Source organism: Rhinolophus sinicus, chromosome 12 (assembly GCF_057876585.1).
Source record: "Rhinolophus sinicus isolate RSI-liver-muscle chromosome 12, RSI-T2T, whole genome shotgun sequence".
Lineage (NCBI taxonomy): Eukaryota > Metazoa > Chordata > Mammalia > Chiroptera > Rhinolophidae > Rhinolophus > Rhinolophus sinicus.
Window position 1 is genome coordinate 19,721,000 of NC_142512.1, and position 20,239 is coordinate 19,741,238.

Consider the following 20,239-nt stretch of genomic DNA (forward strand, 5'->3'; position numbering starts at 1 on the left):
GGCTGAAATAGCCCCGGAGCTTGTCCACTGCAGAATAACTGCCCTGACGGTGCATCCCTGGCAGCCCCAAGTGATTCTCTCGGCATATTGGTCATGGAAAAGGACGGAAAACCCACTTGAGCCTTTGGGAATGTCTGGCTTATCTAAAACACCCACCCAGGGACGGAGCGGGCAGAGCACGCCCACCCCATGTCCATCCATTCCTTCCCTACTTGACGCATGGACGTAACGCGTGGCCGGAACAACGCTCAGACCGCCTTGCCTGCTCCCGCTGCTCCTCCTCCAGGGAGGACAGGTGTGGCCAGGGTCCCGGAGCACAGCCAGTGGACAGAGCCCCCAGGGGACATCCCAGGCCACGTGCTGAAGATATACTCTCAGGCAGGAGGGTTTCAAAGGTCAGGGTCCACTGAGCCTCCATGCTTTTCTCTCTTTCTCTACTATTAACTCTTTCCCCGTCAACTCTGAGCTCCAAGTGAACAGCAGGAAGCTCCTGAGAGCCAGGGAACCTGGGCACGAGTCCTGTCTGGTCACTGTGGACTCAGCAGCCGCTTTTTCTCTCTCAGCTCAGCTACCACATCTATCAAATCAGGAGCTTGGACCAGACAAATAGTCATCAATTTTTTTTTTTTTAAGCCGGGGACACGCCCCACCTTTCTTTCCAAATGAACTCTTATGCAAAAGTCTCCCTGCTCCCCAATCAGATAAAAGCACAAGCAGAAGCAGAGGCCCCTGGCCTAAGTGGGGATATGGAACTCTACCTGCTCACGTGTCCTCTGTCCATCACCCTTGCCTTCAGGGCACTTCACGTCCCTCCCAGTAATCCCCAAACTCTGCAGGCAGAATCAGAAGGCCTGACCTTCCTTTCAAGGGGATGGGCTCCAAGCATGTCCAATGGACAGTTCTCATGAGAACTGCTGCTTCTCTTGACCATGGCCATTGGCCCTTGCTCTCCCTCAGGGTGGAGTAGATGTGGAGGCCAGGGAGATGAGGGGCTTTTTAAAGGAAACTTCTGGTGAGAGTCTTGGATCTGAAACTCATGTTTTATCTCTTCTTCGCTTTCTGCTTTGGGAAGACTCTGGGCCTCTGCTTTGCTGGTGTGAGTTCCCCTCCGGGGCCTTATAATGGGATGACACTTATCTCATCAAGTCAGTCACACTGGTGTTTTCTGGGACACCTTGGCCCCAAAGCCAGAGTAGGTCAGCTCTTACTTCCAAGGGTATCATCAGACTGTACCCAGGTGGGAGCAGGCTGTACCTGGGGTCAGACCCTCACTGAGTGCCATCACTGCCCATATCCCTCAGTGGCAAAGGCTGGGCCAGCAGTGAGGGGCCGTGGCGGGCTCTGCAGCCCCCACCGTGAGGAGTTGGCAGAACCCACCTAAAGTGCCCCTAACGGCATTCACGTCCAGCCTCAGCCCTCACTCAGGTAGGTCCTGAGCAATTCCTCTAATTCTTTTTCTCAAAGGTTTTGGGGGTAAAAAAAAAATCACAAGTGGGACAACTCTAGGGACCAGATTTTTGGATTTCGAGGAGGACTCTGCCTGCAGGAAGTCAGCCATACTGAGAGCGTGCTGGGTGCGAGGTACTGCGACCGCTGTGGGCTCATTTAATACTCACACGGGCTCCAGAAGAGGCACCTGGAGAGCTCACCTAAGACCACCTTGCTAGGAAGTGGGGGAGCTACAAGCGAACCCGGGTCATCTGACTCTGAGTCAAGGAAGCCCCCAGTCCCAGAGCTGAAAGGACGGCTCTGCTCTTGGGTGGTTTGCTGAGAGTCTGTTCCCAGGGCCTGAAAAAATCATTTCCCGAGGTCCTCTCTGGATCACCTTCTCTGCTTGTCGCCCACCCCGCAGAGGTGGGTGGGGAGTGGGCACCAATCCTGCCTGCCAAGGTGACATTCCCAAATGGGGCAGGAGGGAGAAAAGCAGCCTCGAGTCTCCATCTGTTTCCTATTGAATGCTTCCTGTCTCCAGAATCCACTGGGTTGAGTCCAGGCTCCCCAAATCAGGAACACCTGGGAGAGGGGGCAGCTGAGCAGGGACGAGAAGGGAGAGGCTGTGCTACAGTTTGGGAAAGGCTTTGGACAGCAGCGGGGCTCTCTCTCAGGATTCCCCATCCTGCTGCCTGGATCCAAGTATACGGGAGGCTTCCAGACCTGCCTTGAAGAGTGACAGCAGGTGGGGTGCTGGAGAACAAATGGTCTGAAACAGCTGGGGTGGGCGGGACCAGGGCAGGACAATGGCTCCAGTCACCAGGGACCTTGGGAGGAGGCAGTGTCTGAGACAGGGAGCAGAACTCTTCTGGTGCTCAAGCCCCCCTTCCCCGTGGGCCTCTGGGCTGGCACAGTGATGGCAGCCACATGCGCCTGCTCTGAGAACAGCAGGGATATAAAACACAAACTCTACAGGCAGATGGCGGCTCCCCCTGGCCATGCACATCTGGCCTAGGCTGGGGCAGGGGAGGGCTCCATCGAGAGCCTGGAAAGCCACACCCATCATGGCCACTGTGGTGCCAGGCTGGGGGTTAGGGGCTGGGGCAGCAGAATGAAAGGGAAAAAGCTCTCTGGCCAGCCCCACAGGCTAAGGCTTTCTCACAGCTGCCCCCACCATCCTAGTCAAAACCAGGCCACTTCCAGGGGTCAGGGGTCCAGCTGAGCTTGGTGTGGCCTGAAGGACGCATGGGAGAAGGCATCAAGGAGCCACATTCATGCCTGCCTGGCATCCCACCCAGGGAAGGACCCAGGTACCTCCTGGTACCAGCTGTGAAGGAGACCAGTTCTGGCCACACCAATGCCCCAGAGCTCGGGATCCCAGGAAAATAAAGCTGGCATGCTTGACCCTCAGACGGGGCCAACACACCCTTCAGGGCCCAGAGGGAGGGACCCGGAATGGGGGAGCCATTGACTCCTGCCCTAGCAAGCTCCTGACCCACGCTCACTCACTCTGAATCTCCTCACTCTGCAGAGTAATTGAAACCAGAAGCAGCTCCCAGCTGACAATGGCCCCTTGTTCCTGGCTCCTTACTCACTTTGTGCTCTGGGCCTGACCACACTCCTACAAGCTAAGAACTACTCCAAGGGGGACAAGCCTGGAGCTGCTCCGCCTGGGGGTCACGGCAGGAAAACCTTGGGCAGGCAGGCAGTGAGGGCCCAACCTTGGCCTCCTTGCCCAACCTCATGTCCGTCCGACATCAAAGCTGGGTTTGACTCCATTTCCTTAAGAAAACAGATGTGACCTCAGCCAGCCAAAGGCCCAAACACAGGGGTCGCTCGCAGGTGACAGCCTTTGCGTGGGGGGTGGGGGTGGGGCTGTTTGACAAGCTGCACCCAGAATGCCTGCAGGAAGGCATAGGACAGTGTACCTGGACCTGCCAGCTTGGTCAAAAGGCCGTCATCATTAAACGAGCACTGAGTCTGTGCCACGCCCTGTGCCACGGGCTTCGCGGACTTTCACATTCAGTTGTCATTAGAGCCCATTTTACAGGTGAGGAAACTGAGGCTCAGAGAGGTAAAGTAACCTATCCTGTTTTCTCAACTAATGAAGGGAGAAAGCTTGACTCTGAACCCCAGCGCTGTTTGGTCTCAAAGCCACTTCAACATTGGCCGAATGATCAGAATTCTCGTTTTCATTACCACACGATGAGGACTCACAGCACAGTGGCTACCACCACATGCTCAGTAAACAGAAAAGGATGATAAATGAGTGAAAGCATGGATGTGTACGTCACAGCTCTGACCAGCTCCTTCAGGTACATTCCATCCTTTCAGCCTCACAACAAGCTGCTGATGAAGGCAGAGTGGGAATAATTTTCCCCATTTAATAGATGAAGAAACTGAGGTCCCCAGAGGTCAAAGGACCTGGGACAAGGTCTTCCGACCCTCAGCCCAGTGTTCTTCCCACAGCATCAGGGTAACTGGGCTCCACACTCAACAATTTAAACTGCTGACTGAGGGGAAGGCAAGCGAGAGAGCTGAGGAAAGAAGAGTCAAGGAGTCAGGGATGCCTAACCTGGGGGAGAAGGCAGGGGTGCAACTGTTTTCTTCAACTAGAAGCTAATGGTGACCAGTGGTGCTCTGGGGTTATGAGGCCCTGCTCTGTTACAGCTATAGAGGGCTGAGCAATTGGGGGAAGGGAACCCCAGGGTCTAGAGAAGGAGGCCATAAAAATCTCCATCTTCAGAGACCAGGCTCTTTTCCTCATTTAAACGTAAGCAGTCTAAGATATAAACACTCCAAATGGCCACGGATGGATGAATGGATGTACAAAATATGGTATATATGTATGTAATGTTATTCAGCCCTAAAAGGAAATTCTGATACACGCTATATGGATGAACCTTGAGACATGAAATAAGCCAGTCACAAAAGGACAAATATTGTATGATTCCACTTATGAGGTTCCCACAGGAGTCAAGTTCACAGAGACAGAAGTAGAATGGTGGTTGCCAGGGGCTGGGGGGAGGGGATGGCGAGTTACTGTTTAATGGTATGAAGTTTCAGTTGGGGAAAATGAAAAAGTTCTGGAGGTGGATGGTGGTGATGGTCATATAACAATACTTAATGCCACTGAATTGTACACCTAAAAATTATTTTAAAAGAAAGAGGGTCTAGATAGTGTCAGATTTACCAATCTGGGCTCTGTGAACACTCCCAGTCCTGAAGGCAGGGGGATGGTCTTCATGACCTCCTTCTAATAGCTCTGACCCCTTCAAGCTTCCAAGCACCCAGATCAAGAATGTCAAAGAAATTATCCTTTTTCCCCCGTCAGACTTAGGACACCAAGCTTCCAGAAAAGACGAGGACAGAGGGCGAGGCCTCCCATTAGGCCTGACCTTTGCAACTGGGATGGGGGGGTGCTACCACCCCAGGGTTGGGATAACGTGGGCTTCCATCTGGGCCCGGAACCCTGCCTCCTCCTGCCCCAGGGTCGTGAGCAGTCCCACGTCCAGGGAGGGCTATGCCTGGCAGGCTCATAGGAAAGTGAAACTGCCTTCCACCACAGGGGGAATAGAACCAAGGGTGGGGGGCCATCCCCAGGGTTGTGGCTGAGCTGGGGAAGAGGGAGCAGGAGCCCAGAGGGGCTCTTCCAACTTAGGTAGTTCCGAGGTCTCAGACCTTTTTCTAGTCTGGAGTCAGTGGCAGGAACTGAGCTGTGGGGTCCTCGGGGAAAGCTCTCCTCTCTGGCCCAGCCAGCCAACAAGGGCTAGACCCTGGGAATATGCTAATCAGCCAGCGGGTGGGTCCCAGTTGGGCACAGCACATCTGGAGCCTGGAGCAGCAGTGGTTGGAAATAGACTGAGATAAACACACAGGAGTCCCCTGGGACCAGGGAGCCAAAGCAGAAGAAGAGGGGGCCTCCTGGCTGAGCTGTTCGAGGGGCAGCAAGGAAGAGGTGGGCAGTGGGGTGGCCTGGATGCAGAATTTGAAGGTACTGGCCCCTTAGGCCTGGGGAAGAAAGGGAGAACTCCTGAGCCTAGAAGAGGAGAAATGCACCAAGCTGGTGGGATCTTCCACTAAATTTGCAGCAACAAAGGACAGACCCCTGGGAGTCACGGACTGACACCCGAGGCTGCCCCTGCCCCATCTATGAGCATCTTTATTCACTCATTTGTCCAGCAGCTGACCAAGCATGACCAACCTGGGATCGAGTCCCTGAATTTGGAGCCTGTGCTCAACCACTAATGAGCTGTGTGACTGTGGCCATGTCACTCACCCTTTCTGGTCTGTTTTCTTCTCCCTCCAAAACAAGATTGAATTAAGTGCCCTCTAGGATCCCTTCTGGCCTAAATCCCTACAAATCCCCTTCTTTAATTCATTCCTTCACTCTCCCTCTTACTTTTTTGCTTACAACCCCTCCTGCTCAGGGCCGGTGGGCTCCTTATTTCCTGGAACACTCCTGCACATTCCTGCCTCCCCGCTCTCCTTCCTGAGGCCCTTCCCCCGGAATGCCCCACCTCCTCTCTTTTCTGCTGACCCAGAGCCTGCCAGCTTGCTAGAATAACAGAGCCTCAAAATGGTCACTCATATGCTGTGCTGACCATTATAGAAAATGACTTTTATAAATCTATGAAGTACTTTTAATAACGTAATACAAAAAGGTAATTACAAAGACTATATACAATCCTAGAATAAAGGGGGGTTTATGAAAATAGAAAAAATACCAAAAACACAGTGATAAAAACTATATAAAAATGTGCATACCTGAGGAAGGGAAAACGCACAAATAAAATGGCTGTTTCACAGGTGTGGGAGTAGGGATAGTTGGTGATTACATTTCAAGTCTCTCTACTATTTTTGCCATTTTCTCTAATATAAACATCGCTTTTGGAATTTAAAAAACCCAGTGCTCTCAAATCCCTCTCGCTCCACCTCCTCCTGGAAGCCTCCCTAACTCCAGCCCACGAGGCTCTTTCCTTCTTTGAACTCCTGGACACAAGTTTCCATCTTACTCCTTACAGGATGGTGGGACCCAGGAAAGCACCTGGAGAGGGCAAGGCATGGGCTCGGATTGCAGCCTGCTTCCGGGCCTGGCGGTCCTGCCCCCTGGCTACCTGGTCTTGGACAGGGAACTTAATCCTTTATGCCTCAGCGTTCTGATCTTTAAAACTGTGATAACTTTCCTACCCCATAGGGTATTCTGAAGATCCCGCGAGAGCACGCTCTCAGTCAGCTCTCGGATGTAATCATCACCATCGAGCCTGCCATCTTGCCTTGTTCTCTAGTGGCTTGGCATATCCTGATATACTTGTCTTCCAATGTAGCCGTCGATTTCTTGAGGCCAGGCCCCTCCGCCCCTCGGGGCAGCCAGCCTGTGGGGGGCACACTGCAGATACACAGTAACTCCCCGCCATGCTTCTTTTCCATACATGCTTCCCTCCAGGTGCACCTGGCAAATATGTCCCCTGGATATTTACCTCCCCCAGAGGTAAGAGCACTCCAGACAGAGGAAGCCTGAGGCGCACCTTATGCCATAAAGCAGTACCCTGGGTGGAACATCAGCCCGGCTCGTCCTCCAGGCCACTAGCCATCCCAGTGCCCTTCACCCAGGCTGGGAGATTCCCTGGTGAAGGCCTGGTTCACAGGAACACAGCACAGAAACAGCAGGGCCTTTCCTGTGCACTGTCAGCAGGGGCACCTGGGCCTCAGTGTCCTCATCTGTAAAATGGGGAGGATACAATTTTCCTTGCAGAGCTGTTGCAAGGGTCACGAGGTAACGTTGGGAATGGGCCTTGAAGAGCACAAAAGCCAGGCACACATGTTGGTAGTCAGCATTGCCATTTGTCTGTCCGCCCCCCAGGCTGGTGCTCCAGATTCCCTGCACCCACTGCCACATCAAGCAAACCCAGAGAGAGAAACTCATCCTGGAGCAAACGCCTGCAGCTTAGGAAATGGGGTCCCTTGCTGTCTCTGGAGGGGCTGAGCCAGGAGGGGCTTCAAAAGAAGGCGGAGGGGTAAATGGAAGGGACCTACTTCCCCCGGCCTTTCCTTCAGGCCACCTGAACAGCCCCAAGGCCTCGGCCTCCACTGCCAGGCCACTTTTAGCTCCATTCTTAGTGCCTGCTAAAGGGGAGCAGAACCGAGGAGCAGAGGCTGGTGCCAATTCCCTTCCTTGGCTACATCGCAGGCAGGGAGGTGGCAGTGAGCTGTGGGAACAGACGGTCCCATGGCTCAGTGGGGCCTGGCCATGTGGGAATGGCTCAGTGCAGGCTTTCCCCCTGCCTGGTCATCCTTAGCGTCTCTGAGGGCAGGGTGAGTGGGACTTTACAAGGCACGGCACACCCCCGGCGAGGACAGCCCCATCCCCATCCCCTCCCCAATCCCTAGGAAGGCCAGTAAGACAGCTCCATGGCTGAGGGCCAAGGGTTGCACCAGAGCTGTGTCTTGGGTAGTTGAAGGCGGGGAGACTTCAAAGCCCTCCAGAGGATGCTGGCTCTGAACTGGCCGCTCACAGGCCCAGGTCAGCTGGCAGCAAGGAGGCTTGTGTTTCTTTTAATATCAACTCCCAGGCATTTAACATTCCTCGAAGCTTAAACACAGAAACATTTTCCTTACCAGACTGTGCTTTCTGCTTTGCCAAACATAACCTGGCTTCCTCCCCTTCCCCCACCACCTCCATCTGCTCCTGTCTCCAAGATGTAATGATTTATGGTGTGTTTCCCCTGGGGCTTGTGCGGCTGACAGAAGTGAGAAGGAAGAAGCAACGGGGCTGGAAGTCCAGCGTGGGGACAATGCCATGAGCCCTGGAATCTGGGTTCTAAAGGGGTCAGGGTGCTCGGAGCTCACTGAGCTGGCTGCTCTGGATACTCAAGCTCTTCCATCCCACAGCCACCAATGACCCCGGGAGCTTGGCCGTTGGTCATGTTTCTTGGCTGGGTATCTCCTGAGGCCGGACGGGCCAGCTCAGAACCCCTTCCCTGCCGTCCTCCGGCCAGGCCAGGTATGTGGAGTTGGGGCTCCCACTCCTTACACTCACAGGAAGTAGGTTTCTGGGACTGAATTTAGGGAGCTCTCTCTCATCAGCCCCCACTTCCTAAGTAATGAATAAAATAACGAAGGCCTGGCTTAGTTGCCTGGCAACACTATCTCCCTGGCGACAGTGCCAAAGAGTGGGGTGCAGGTTCCACAGCGTTGGGAAAAGATGTGCTCAGGAACTCAAGGTGCCCTGAAGCAGATGGCCAGGACCCCAGCAAACAATGCCATCCCCCGTTCAAACACTGGGGCCTGAAACAAGGGGGGGGGGGGGGAGGCCACACACGGTTTCCAAGGGGCAGAGCTACCAAGAACGCCCAGCCAAGAGCCAGATACCAAACTCTGCAGCCTCAACAATGCATCAGGGAACAAACACTTCCTGTAAAAAAGCATTCAGCTTTCTACACCCAGATCCCATGTGGGGCAATTATGAATAAGCTCAGAGCACCTAATGCCCATGGCTTAGTCCCAGTGTGTGCCAGTTTCTGTTTCCCTTGATTCCATGGTCACAGAATCCACCCCAAACCAGGCCACTTGTGCTGTAAGCATGAGGCCACACAAGGTGCCAGATGGAATGTGGATGGCTTCATGCCTGCCCACACCTGCATCCTCTTGATAGGTAAATGAGTAAGCAGCCATCTTCAAAACAGGAAAAATTTCCAGAGACACAGGCTGCAAACAAGGGCCCTTTCTCTACATATACTGACAGGGTACCAAGAAACATAGCTGAGGCATACAGGAGGTTGGACAATTAAGTTTGATTTGATGTGAACTCATCCTAGAAAAAGTGCTACAAGCCTCATTGCTGAATATTACTATGGTCACCTTCGAAGTACTCCGCTTGGGAAGCTATGCACGACGCCAGCGCCTAGTCCACCTTTCAAAGCGATTTTGGAACTCTTTTTCTGGAATGGCCATCAGAGCTGTCGTTGTATTACCCTTGATGTCCTGAATGCCATCAAAATGTCTTCCTTTCAATATTTGCTTTATCTTTGGGTAAAGAAAGAAGTCGTTGGGGGCCAGATCAGGTGAGTAGGGAGGGTGTTCCAATACAGTTATTTGTTTACTGGCTAAACACTCCCCCACAGACGGTGCCGTGTGAGCTGGTGCATTGTCGTGATGCAAGAGCCATGAATTGTTGGTGAAAAGTTCAGGTTATCTAACTTTTTCACGCAGCCTTTTTAGCACTTCCAAATAGTAAACATGGTTAACTGTTTGTCCAGTTGGTATAAATTCATAACGAATATCCCTGACATCAAAAAAGGTCAGCAACATCGTTGCAACAAGTTTGAGAACTTAATTGTCACCCCTCCTACACTCTTAACTGACTCAGAACCTGTCTCTACCAATACCCACCCCCAGAGTCCACCCCAAGCCAATGAACTCAACCCAAGCCATGGATAGATGAGTACGCCCAGCAATCCTAGCAACAAACCAGAGACGAGCCCCCAGCAACCCAGCCAGATCCTAAGCCCAGCCAAATGCTGGGGCCAATACCTCCTGGGGCAGATATAGCTAATCAAACACAGCACTCATGGATATCGCCTCAGAATCCCTCTCAACAAGGTATTCCTGGAAAAAAGCCACGCTTAGACTAGAGTTGGGATGTGGAAACAAAGGCAGCTGTCATCCCTCCAGTCGATACTGCAGGAGAGTGAATGACCCACCTCAGGCAGGGGTGGAAGCCCAAGGAACCAGGCATGCATGGGCGTCTGGGGTAAGGATAAAATGCCATCGCCAGCCGGGCAGAACCACCATGTTGCGGAACGTTTCTCATACCCACTTTGAACCCAAGTCACAAAGGGCCAAGCACCTTGGCCAAGAAGGCCTGTGAGAAGGACACCTTCCCAGCTGGAATGCCCTCCTGGCAGCTCCCCAAGCCTTGGCTTGGTGCCCTGGCTGCATCTGGACCCTCACCTGGATCTGCCCTTTGCCCATGATCTTGTCCACAATCTCATTGTTGTCCTTGTTGACCTTGGTCTTGTCGTAGCACTTCTCGTAGCACAGGATCCTCAGCGACTGAGAGCCCTCCAGCTCAATCTCAAACTCCTGGGGGAAGATGGAACAAGCATCTGAAGCTGGGAGACATGATTTCCTGGCAGGTGGTGAGAAGTAGGTGAGAAGGGCCCCTGAGACCAGGTCACGAGGTAGGGGGGAACTTCCTCACATTCTGGGGTTTCAGAGGCCTCCAAATCACTGACGAAGTGGAGTCTGGGGCCTGAGCGGAAACCCCGTGTCTGGACACAGACGCAAGATCAGAAGCTAAACGAGTAGAGGTGGAGGGCAGAGAGGACCGGAGCTGGCCCCACCATCCCAGCCAATAGGACACAAGCACAGGGAGTAGGGTGGGCGTGGTCAGTGACAAGCTCAGGGGTCCCTATGGAGACATGAGCCCCCTCCACTCACCTCGTCCCACTTGGGCTCTGTCGTGTCCCGAAATACCCTGGTTTTGGCTTTGCTGACAAAATAGCCAAAGGAATCCACTTCCAGGGTGCAGTACAGGTCTGCAGAGGAGACAGGCAGAAACACATTAAGGGCCGAGGCCCAGGAACTCAGGAGGGAAAGGATGCATCTATCCATTCATCCCAACATCCCCACGGGGTGGCCCTGGGGTCCTCCTTTCCTGGCTCTCTGCCCTCCTTCTACATGTCACTGCCCCTCCAAACTCACTCACTTCCCCTCCAGCCATGCTGGCCTCTTCCCCAAACATGCCCAGCTCTCCCCCCTTAGGGCCTTTGCTGTCCCTTCGTCCCTGATCTTTGCCTGGCTGCCTCCTTACCATTGAGGCCTCATGCCACATCTTCACCCACCACACTGACGGAAGAGCTACCCCTCCCCACCGATCCCAGGTCCCTCAACAGGGCATCACTGGAAACTGAGGTAGGAGTCTCTGGAGGGCATTTGACTTTTGTGGACTGAAAGTGGAGTAACCCACAGTCCCTACAATAACCAAAACTGCCCCCCACATTCCAAAAGCTGTTTGTTGTTTTCTTCATAGCATTTAACTTGGACATAAGTTCCCTTTTCTGTGTGTTTCTTGTCTCCTTTCCCTCCACTATATCAGCACCACATGGCCTTGTTCTCTTAGTGTCACCAGTGTACCCTTGGTACCCAAAACAGGGCTTGCACATAGTAGGCACACAGTGAATGTGTGGGATGAATACATGGAGCTCCCGCCACCCGCCAAGGGCTTCAGGTGATCGAATGGTGGAGGGCTGGAGGGAGGGGAAGCTTTCCCTAGGGTTTGCATCTTGCGTCATGGCCTTTAAAGCTGAAAATCTTCTCCCCTCTCCCCTGAGACCCAACTGACCGGGCCACATACTGGGTGGTCACCCCAGGAGACTCTGCAAATCCATCCACTCCCTCTGGGGCTCGGACCCTGGCCGTCCCCGCCAACCCCCTCATGGGAGCTGTCAGGTGTGTGTCGGGGGGTGGGTTTGAGGCAGCATGAATCAAGGGGTGAGGGGCAGGCAGAGGTCAGAGGGTAAATGTACAGTTTAGGCCCAGGTGTTGCCCAGCTGACTGTTCTCCGTGAGAATGGAGAGTGGAGCTGCCCCACATGGTCCCTAGCTGGGTGCAACATAGGGTCGCTGTAACTGGGTACCAGAGCCCAGGAATGTGGGTGCCGATTAACAGGTGAACAATGCTAGAGGCACAAAGCACCCGGCCTGTAGCAGACCAGACTGTGGGTCTGCGTGGCTGAGAGATGGAGGGGCGGGAAGGGCCGGCATCATGTGTTGATTTGGGTGTGTGCTCTCTGCCTTACTGCTTGCATGTGGGAGCCAGGAGCGATGATGGCGCCCACAATCTAGGTCTGACTGTGCAGGTGAATGAGTTCACTAGGACAGGAAGCCACACGATGATTCACAGGTCTGAACCCCCTCGAGTCAGAAGGAACATGTGAGCAGGCCAGGGGGCTGGAGGAAGGAGGCGGTGAAGACCTTCTAGAGGTAAGGAGATTTCGTAGTAGCTCACCCCATGTCTAACCACTTGGATGGGCCTGCTCCCTAAGGCCCATTCCAACCAGCATGGAGCCGAGAGAAGGGTGAGATATCTGGGCACAGTGAGATGGCTCCGTGGGCCTCGACTTGGGTGGGTCTAACAGCCCTGCAGAGTTTACTAACCAGGAATATTCCAGGGCAGTGCTTCCCAGGAGGGGATTCCATGGGTCTGGGGAGGGTCGAGGAAGCAGCTGCGTGTATGAGCAGCACAGCCCTGGTGACGAGTGTGGGGGTCCTGGCCATACTGAGAGAAATATGGCTGCTCTCTGAACAGTGTGGGCTTTGGTGGCGGAAGACATGGATTCGATTCCACCACTTGTGTGACCTGCCTGTGGGACCCTGGGAAAGCCCCTTGAGCCCTGGGGCCTCAGCTTCTTTGTGCATAAAATGAGAATGGTATCAGTGGAGGATCAGAGCAGGTAATACACCGAAAAGGCTCTGACCAGGCCAAGGCATTGTCTACACACAGGCCGCCTTTGCATTTTCTCCAGCACCTAGTAAGGTACCAGGCACACAGGAAGGGTCTGGAAAGTCACTGCTTCATTGAGCATTTCTGAACTCCTATTCATCCAAGAATAAAGGAAACATGGTTCCTGCCATCTAAGAACTCACAGTGGGAGAAGCCAATTTTAAGTGACAAAACAGTATGACAGGTGCTGTAACCATGGTTTATCCTGGGGAGAGGGAGGCTGATTTACCCCAGGATCTCAGGCTTCACAGTAAATGTTTATTAAACGCAAGTCGACGAAAGGCACAACCTCTGCCGGGTGCATTGCAAGGAGAAAGGAAAGGGCAGGCCTCACCTGCCAGTGAGGAAGAGAAGGGAGTGGGCAGGTGCTGGCAAAGGAGAGGAGTCAGAAGCCCTGGGTTTCTGATCCTGTGTCATGTTATGTCCTTTTGTCTCTCTGTGACTCAGTTTTCTCATCTGGCAAATGGGGAGAAATTATTAGCTGCTTAACTGACTCACATATTCCTACAGGGAGAAAAATTAGATAAAAAGGGTAACTGTAGCTTGTGAAATACCACAAGCTGCACAGATTTAGTAGGTGGTAATAAAGAAGGGAGAAAGGAGATGTGTGTGGCAGTACGCTGGCACTACACATTCGGTCCTATTTAATCCTGCTCTTAGGTCAACATTAACAAGTGTGATTGCTTTTTATGGAGAAAGAAGCTGAGGCTAGGAGAGGTTAAGAGACTTGCCCAAGGTCACACAGCTTATAGTCGGTAGATATGGGGTTTGAGTCCAGGATTTCAGATACCTCGGGTGGAGGAGGGCCTGGGCAAGAGCAGATGGAGACAAAAGGCAGGGATGATGCCACTATCTAGAGTAGCTGGTTCCTGGCATATGGGGGGATGCCCCATATCTCAAGGCAGCTGCCAGGGCCCCAGCCTGGGCAGACCAGAGCAGAGCAGGTGGGCAGAGGGAGGCCCCATCAATGGGTCCACAGGGAGTTTCTCTAAAAGGATGAACAATGGCCCACCCAGTTTCTTCCTAGGACTGGTGGTCAAGGGTACTTACTGGCTGACTGCTTAAACCCCTTGGCAGAGTGGACGATGACGTGAAGGAAGCCATAGAGTCCTGGAGACTCATCGTCTGCAAGAGAAAAGCCCCCAGGGTGGGGGTGGGGGTGAGAGGCTCCTCTGCTTCATCCCCTTCTCACCCCAGACTGGCTGGGAGGCAGAAAGGGTAGGAGATACAGCCTGAGACTTGGTCTGACAGCACCACCTGGTGGCCTGAGGAAGACGTTTCCAGAGCCCACTGCTTCCTGGAATGTGAGCTGGTATCTCTTCTCCCTCCACTCAGCCTGGGAGGATATTCCACACCTTCCTTCTTGGACCTGGGATTTCATACCATTCCCCAGGGATACTTTCCCTTTCCTTCTGAATCCTGCTATCCCGTGGCTGCCCTCCTCAGGTCAGCCTTTCAAAGTGAAAATCAACCAATATAAGTCACTCTGTGCTAATGGAAGAGAGGGTTTAGCTCTGCCTCCTCTTTGAGATACATGGGGTAAATGACCCCCATATGTGGAGTGCTTGCCTCCAAAACCCCTTCCTAGCACCCACGGGCAGCCAGATTCCACCCACTCTAGGCCAGTTACCAACCCCGATCACAGCTCTGCCCTGCTCAAAAACCTCCCATAGGCTCCTCTGCTTGAACAACAAACTCCCTTGCTTGGCATTCAAAGCCTTCCAAGATCTGGTCCCTGGAAACTTCTGGCTTTATGTCTCATACACTATTCTAATCCATCTACCCTTTCCCCCGACCACGCTTCAGTCTTTTGCTTCCATTTCTGACTACCTCATGAACATATTAACACAATCCCAGGGCAGCAGTGGGCCAGATTCTTCTCTCAAGCCAGAGGGAGCCAGGGAGGGGTTGGGGCCATCTGGAAAATGGACAACCCTATTCCAGCTCTTTGTATCTTTGGCAACTGAGTCATCCAAGCCCAGCTGAGCTGAGATCAGACATCTGTAGCCAAGTGTCTGGCTAGGTCCTTGTAGAAGGGCCCGGAGATATCTTGGGGGATGGGACCTGCTGATTGGGCAGCCCTGGGTTTCAGATCTTACCGTCTTTATTGCTGGTGACAGGAATGTTGTGTACAGTCCTAAGTTTGAAACAGGATCCCGTGAGCACCTGCAGCTCCACTGAGCTCAGGACGAAGGCCTGGAGATCTGTCGGAGGAGCCAAGAAATGTCACCACAGGTCCACTAGGACCTGCTGCTCTTCTTTGGGGGCTATTGCAGGGGGAAAAGCTTAGCTCTAGGGGCAGAGTTGGTCATGGGCAGAGAGGGCGAGACTTGTAAACACTCGCATGGGTGCTGTCACAGGGGTAAGAATGGACGAGTCTCACTGAAGAGGCTCATGTATGTGTGAGAGCGAGAGAGGCAGAGAGAAAGAGATGGGGGGGTAAGGCGGAGACGGACAGCCCTGGGCTCTGGGTCCAGTCCTTTTGCAAATTTATTATATGTCTTAAGTAAGTCCCTTAAATTCTTTGGGCCTCAATTGATCCGTAATTACGTGCCACCTGCCCTGGCACTTTATAGAGTGACTGAGGGCCGAAGAGGAGATACTGGATATGAAAGTGCTTGGAAATACAAAAGGCCTATGGTTGCTGCGGACCCTATCAGGGCAGTGTAGAGTGGAGCAGGACTTTACCCTTCTTCTGTAGTTTCTGAATTGCTTCTCTCCACTCTGACCTCTCATAGTCCGAGGACAATAGGAACAGGTAGCTCTGAAGAGAGATGACAATTCAGTGGAGTGACCACGGTCAGGCCAAGCACATTCCTAGATTCTGGGGCTCCAATAAGGCTCCTTCTTACCCAGGCACCCCTACACTTGGAGAAGGAGGCAGCTGGAGGAGGGCCTCCTTCCTGGAAAGCCCAGTGACAGGAGTGGCAGTGCCACTGATGGCCAGCAGAGGGCACTGGCTCCATACCAGTGAGGAGAAGGAATCCAGGGCTGGAGCCATGGCAGCCTTCTTGGGAATTGGGGGCCTGAGTCCCTGATTTCCACAGGTCACGGCCAGAGGCCATGGAGAGAGGGCAGCCCTTGACAGAGGAACGGGGCTGGCTTTGTCCCGTCCCACCATTCCTGACCTTTCCATTCCGATTGTGGATCCGAAACGGGATTGTGGGGGAATTGAGCAGCAGCAAGAACTCATTCTCAAACATCTTCTTTTTCAGGCGCTCAATGGCTCGGCTCTGTCCTTTGTTGGCTTTCTGCAGGGGAGGGAGGGCACAGATGGTTTCCCGCACTCAGACTCCACTTATCACCTAGCAGCTCTAAGCACAACTTTCCCCTGTGTGCTAATAGGGTTTTTATTCTTTTTCTATATTTTATGATGCTTTGATATCTTGGGGGGTGGGGGTGGGCGTGGGGATGGGGCTAGTTGGCCAAGGAGAAAACTGCCCCTCCCATAGCAAGCTAATTCCAAACATAGTAAAGGACTCCTTTGGGAGCGAACCTTTCATGTGCAAACCAACTAATCCTGAGGCCATATCCCCAACCACCACTCTCATCTAACTCTGACACACACTTCTCCTGCCCTAAATTGCCCAGGGTCAGTTGCCAAACCCCTAGGGACAGCCCCTACAGCCCAGAGCCCACCAACATAATCCACAGTAGCCAGTCCTAAGCTGTTTCCCCGCCCTGCCTTCCTTTCTCTTGGAAAACACAATCCAAGCTCTGGGCCATGCTTTCCCATGCTCCTTCTGCCTCCTGACCAAACCTGGCTTTCCCATGTGGCCCTACGTGGTGTGGCATGTGTCCCCTTTTCTTGAGGACTACAAGGAATAAAACCTTCTTTCAGTGGCATTAGCCTCTCCCTGTCATCACTCAGTCCCCTCTATAAATTAAATCCTGGGTACCACCAAGACACCCTGCTTAAAAACCTCAGACACCTTTCAGCATGAAGCCCCAACTCCTGGCCTGGCTCCTGGGGCCTCCCCAGGCTGGGTCCCCGCCTCCACGCCCTGCCTGCGATTCCGCCATCCTCCCTCAGCCTCATGGGATCAGTCCCTGTTCTCTAACAAGCCATTCCCTCTCGGTCAGTGTCCCCTTCTCCAAGTTTCCAAGTTTATATTTTATAAAGGACCCCTTCCCTTTTATTAACTGCTGTTATGCTTAAGTCTCGGTTCCAACACCATCCTTAAACTCCACAGCTGGAATTCATTTCGGCAGCATTTTTTTACCCACTAGACGGGCAAAATTATAACAGTGGCTGACAGCCAGGGTTGTGACAATGTGGGGCATCAGTGACTCACACACCGCTGGTGGGAATTTAACTGGATGCAACCTTTTCAGAGGTAAACCTGGCAATTAAATGCACGACCCCTTTGTCCCAGACATCTCACTTGCAGGGAATCTACCAGAAAGAAGAAATATGAGTGTGGCGCTATTTACTGTAGACTTGCCTATGAAGAGTAAAGAACCAGAAACAATCTAAATACCCCATCTGGGGCTGTGCAGTCAAGCAACAGAACAGGATGCAGCTGTATAAAAGAATCGGCCAGATCCAAAGAGCTCTAAGGTATACCGTTAAGTGAAAAGCTCGAATAGCAAAACAGCACATGTAGTCTAATCTCACTGACCTACACACACACACACACACACACACACACACACACACACACACACACACACACGAATGCGCCTGCCAGGGTTAGCAAAGAAGAGTCTAGAAGAATACAATTCAAACTGTTGACAGGGGGGTGGGTGATGATCAGGTTTATTCTATACACTTGGGTATTGTACGCTTTTCTTATAACAAGCCAGGGTTACACTGGTGATTAGAAAAAAAAATTACGTTTAAATGGGATTTATAGATGATGTAATACAGAATTGTACACCTGAAATCTATGTAATTTTACTAACAATTGTCACCCCAATAAATTTAATTAAAAAAATGTTATTAAAAAAGCAAATCGCTGCTTCTTCTGTGATTCAGAGAACATCACTGTTGTGCCTCTCCAGTGAGTCTCGTCACATGTGTCACACACTGTGGTCAGTGATGGGTCCGTCTGCCTTCTCCACGGGACAAGGAACTCCGTGAGGCATCTGGTATACCCCGGGAGCTCAGCAAGCATTGATTTGACGGAGCGGAAGGCCACGTCTGCACACCAGGGGCAGGAGGGAGGGCACGAAGCCTGCCGGCTCCCAGGACCAGGTAAGAAACATACATGCAGGATGTCCCTGGGGTGGGGATGCTGGGCAGTGCCAGAGGGGGACCCTGGCTCCACTGAGGTCCAGCCATTCAGGAGGAGGACACCGGTGCTGGTCACGTTGCTCCCACTAGGCAGGTACACCCCCAGTCTGATCCTCAGTCCCAAACACCCTGGGGTTATTACTGTGGGCTTCCTCTCCCTCATTCAAGGAGAGATGTTTGAGTTGAAAAGATTCTTAGAGGCCATCTGATCATTATTCCTCAACAATTGTTTACAAAGCACCTATTTATTACGTGCCAAATGCTAGGGACATAGAGGCCATCTGGCCCTGTGTTCCTCAACAATTGTTTACAAAGCACCTATTTATTACATGCCAAGTGCTAGGGACACAGAACTAAATAAAACTGCCCCTCGCTAGAGTTCAAATCCTAGTGGAGAATGGAGAAAACTGACCGTGGAATTATAATTCAGTACCAATAAAGCAAAATGACAAACATCAGGAATCAGGAAGCAGGGCACCTGCCCAGACTGTGGTGAGTGGACATCAGGGAAGATTCCCCAGGGGAGCTGAAGCCAAGCCTGGATGGGTGAGGAAGAGACCAGGCCAACCAACAAAGCCCCTCCATGCCCTGCCTGCCATTCACGGGGAAGCTTCCTCCTGCGTGCTTTCTTCTAGCCACTGTTTTCAAATATATGAATTTAAGGCTATACATTTTCCTCTAAATAGCACTTTGGCTATAACCCATAGGTTTTGATATGTAGTGCTCTCATTTTCATGCAGTCCTAAAGAGTCTGCAGTTTTCATTTTGATTTCCTCTTTACCCTGAAAGTTTTAACTTTCCAGGCATGTACTTAACTATATTCTAGTTGTTGATTTCTAATTTTACTACATTGTGGCCTGTGAACATGACTAGCATGCTATCATTTAAAAAAAAAAAAAAAATTGAGATTGCCTTTGCAGCCTAATGCATGTTTAATGTTTGTGAACATTTTACATGAGTTTGGTAAGAATCTCAATTCTCTCTCAAGGCACAAGCTTCTGTGCATTTTGAGATCAAGTGTGTTAATTGCCATATTCAAGGCCCCTCTCTCCTTAATTATTTGCCCACTTGGTCTGTCAGTTTCTGAGAGGCGACCCAGGTCCTTTCTCTTGGACATGTCCCACTTTTCCTTAAGAAGGCCTTCTTTTCTTGCTTCCCTTTTCTGCAGTGTTGGATATATACTGTTCTCCAGGGAATTTCCCATAATTAAGCCCACTAAATTCTGAGCACTGACTCCTTTCCTCACCCTCCATCTGCCACAGTCGAAGTCTTTCCCTAAGCATGTGTATGCTCGAAGCCTCCCACTCTTGCATCTTCCCTCCGTATCAGGCTCCCAGGTCCTCCATCTGTCTGATACACCCAGTTCAAAGGGCCCCAATAAAAAACAGCCAACTTCCCTGTCCCAGCTCAGATGCCAGGCTCTGCTCACCTCCTTCTGGATTTCACTCTTGAGGGCGGAGATCTTCATTTTCATGTCTTCCAGCTCATGGTCTGGGAAGGGATGCACATGGGGGCTGGCCTCAGACTCCTCGGGAGACGGAAACACGAGGTCAGCCAGGGGGATGTACCATTTGCAGTCATACTGCTGGTGCTTCCTGCAAACAAGCCAGAGGAAGACATAAGCCAAAAGGAACTTGGCTCTTTAAGCCTGAACTGCTAGAACTATAAAAAACACCTGAAAGATTTTACTGAGAACTGGTGACAGGTAAGAATGATCCCTTGTCCTTGAGGAGCCCGCCCAATCAGGAAACACACACGTGGAATAATGGCAGTGAGGCATCTGGACCTTGGCCTTGTCAGTCTTCTGGTCCCATGTGACTGGTGTTTTTAAACATCCCAGACCTCTAGGGTAGGAGCAAGAATGTGCTCCCACTTTCCTATTCCCCATCCCATACTCTCTCCTCCCTTTCAGTCTATCTATACTTAACTCATATTCATTATCCTTTAGACTAAAGATGAAATACAAATGTTATTTTGAATGCCAACTCTGATCAACAGAGGTCACATGGAGTACTAGGTGGAGGATTATAAAACCACATTCCAGCCTAGCGGAGAAATAGTGCTGCG

The 20,239-nt window shown here is 52.0% G+C and overlaps 1 protein-coding gene across 7 annotated transcripts in view; it reads right to left on the bottom strand.

Annotated features, from left to right (window-relative positions):
- The window catches only part of ABR (ABR activator of RhoGEF and GTPase), a 173,598-nt gene that overhangs the window by 27,415 nt on the left and 125,944 nt on the right, over nucleotides 1-20,239 (bottom strand). For all 7 annotated transcript variants that reach the window (XM_074320133.2, XM_074320134.2, XM_019739466.3 and 4 more), the window contains 7 exons: nucleotides 19,602-19,767; nucleotides 16,065-16,187; nucleotides 15,625-15,700; nucleotides 15,036-15,140; nucleotides 13,987-14,061; nucleotides 10,873-10,970; nucleotides 10,384-10,515 (listed from right to left, as the gene is read on the bottom strand). In XM_074320133.2, coding sequence (XP_074176234.2) covers nucleotides 10,384-10,515; nucleotides 10,873-10,970; nucleotides 13,987-14,061; nucleotides 15,036-15,140; nucleotides 15,625-15,700; nucleotides 16,065-16,187; nucleotides 19,602-19,767 — 775 coding nt within the window. The remainder of the gene's footprint in view (nucleotides 1-10,383; nucleotides 10,516-10,872; nucleotides 10,971-13,986; nucleotides 14,062-15,035; nucleotides 15,141-15,624; nucleotides 15,701-16,064; nucleotides 16,188-19,601; nucleotides 19,768-20,239) is intronic.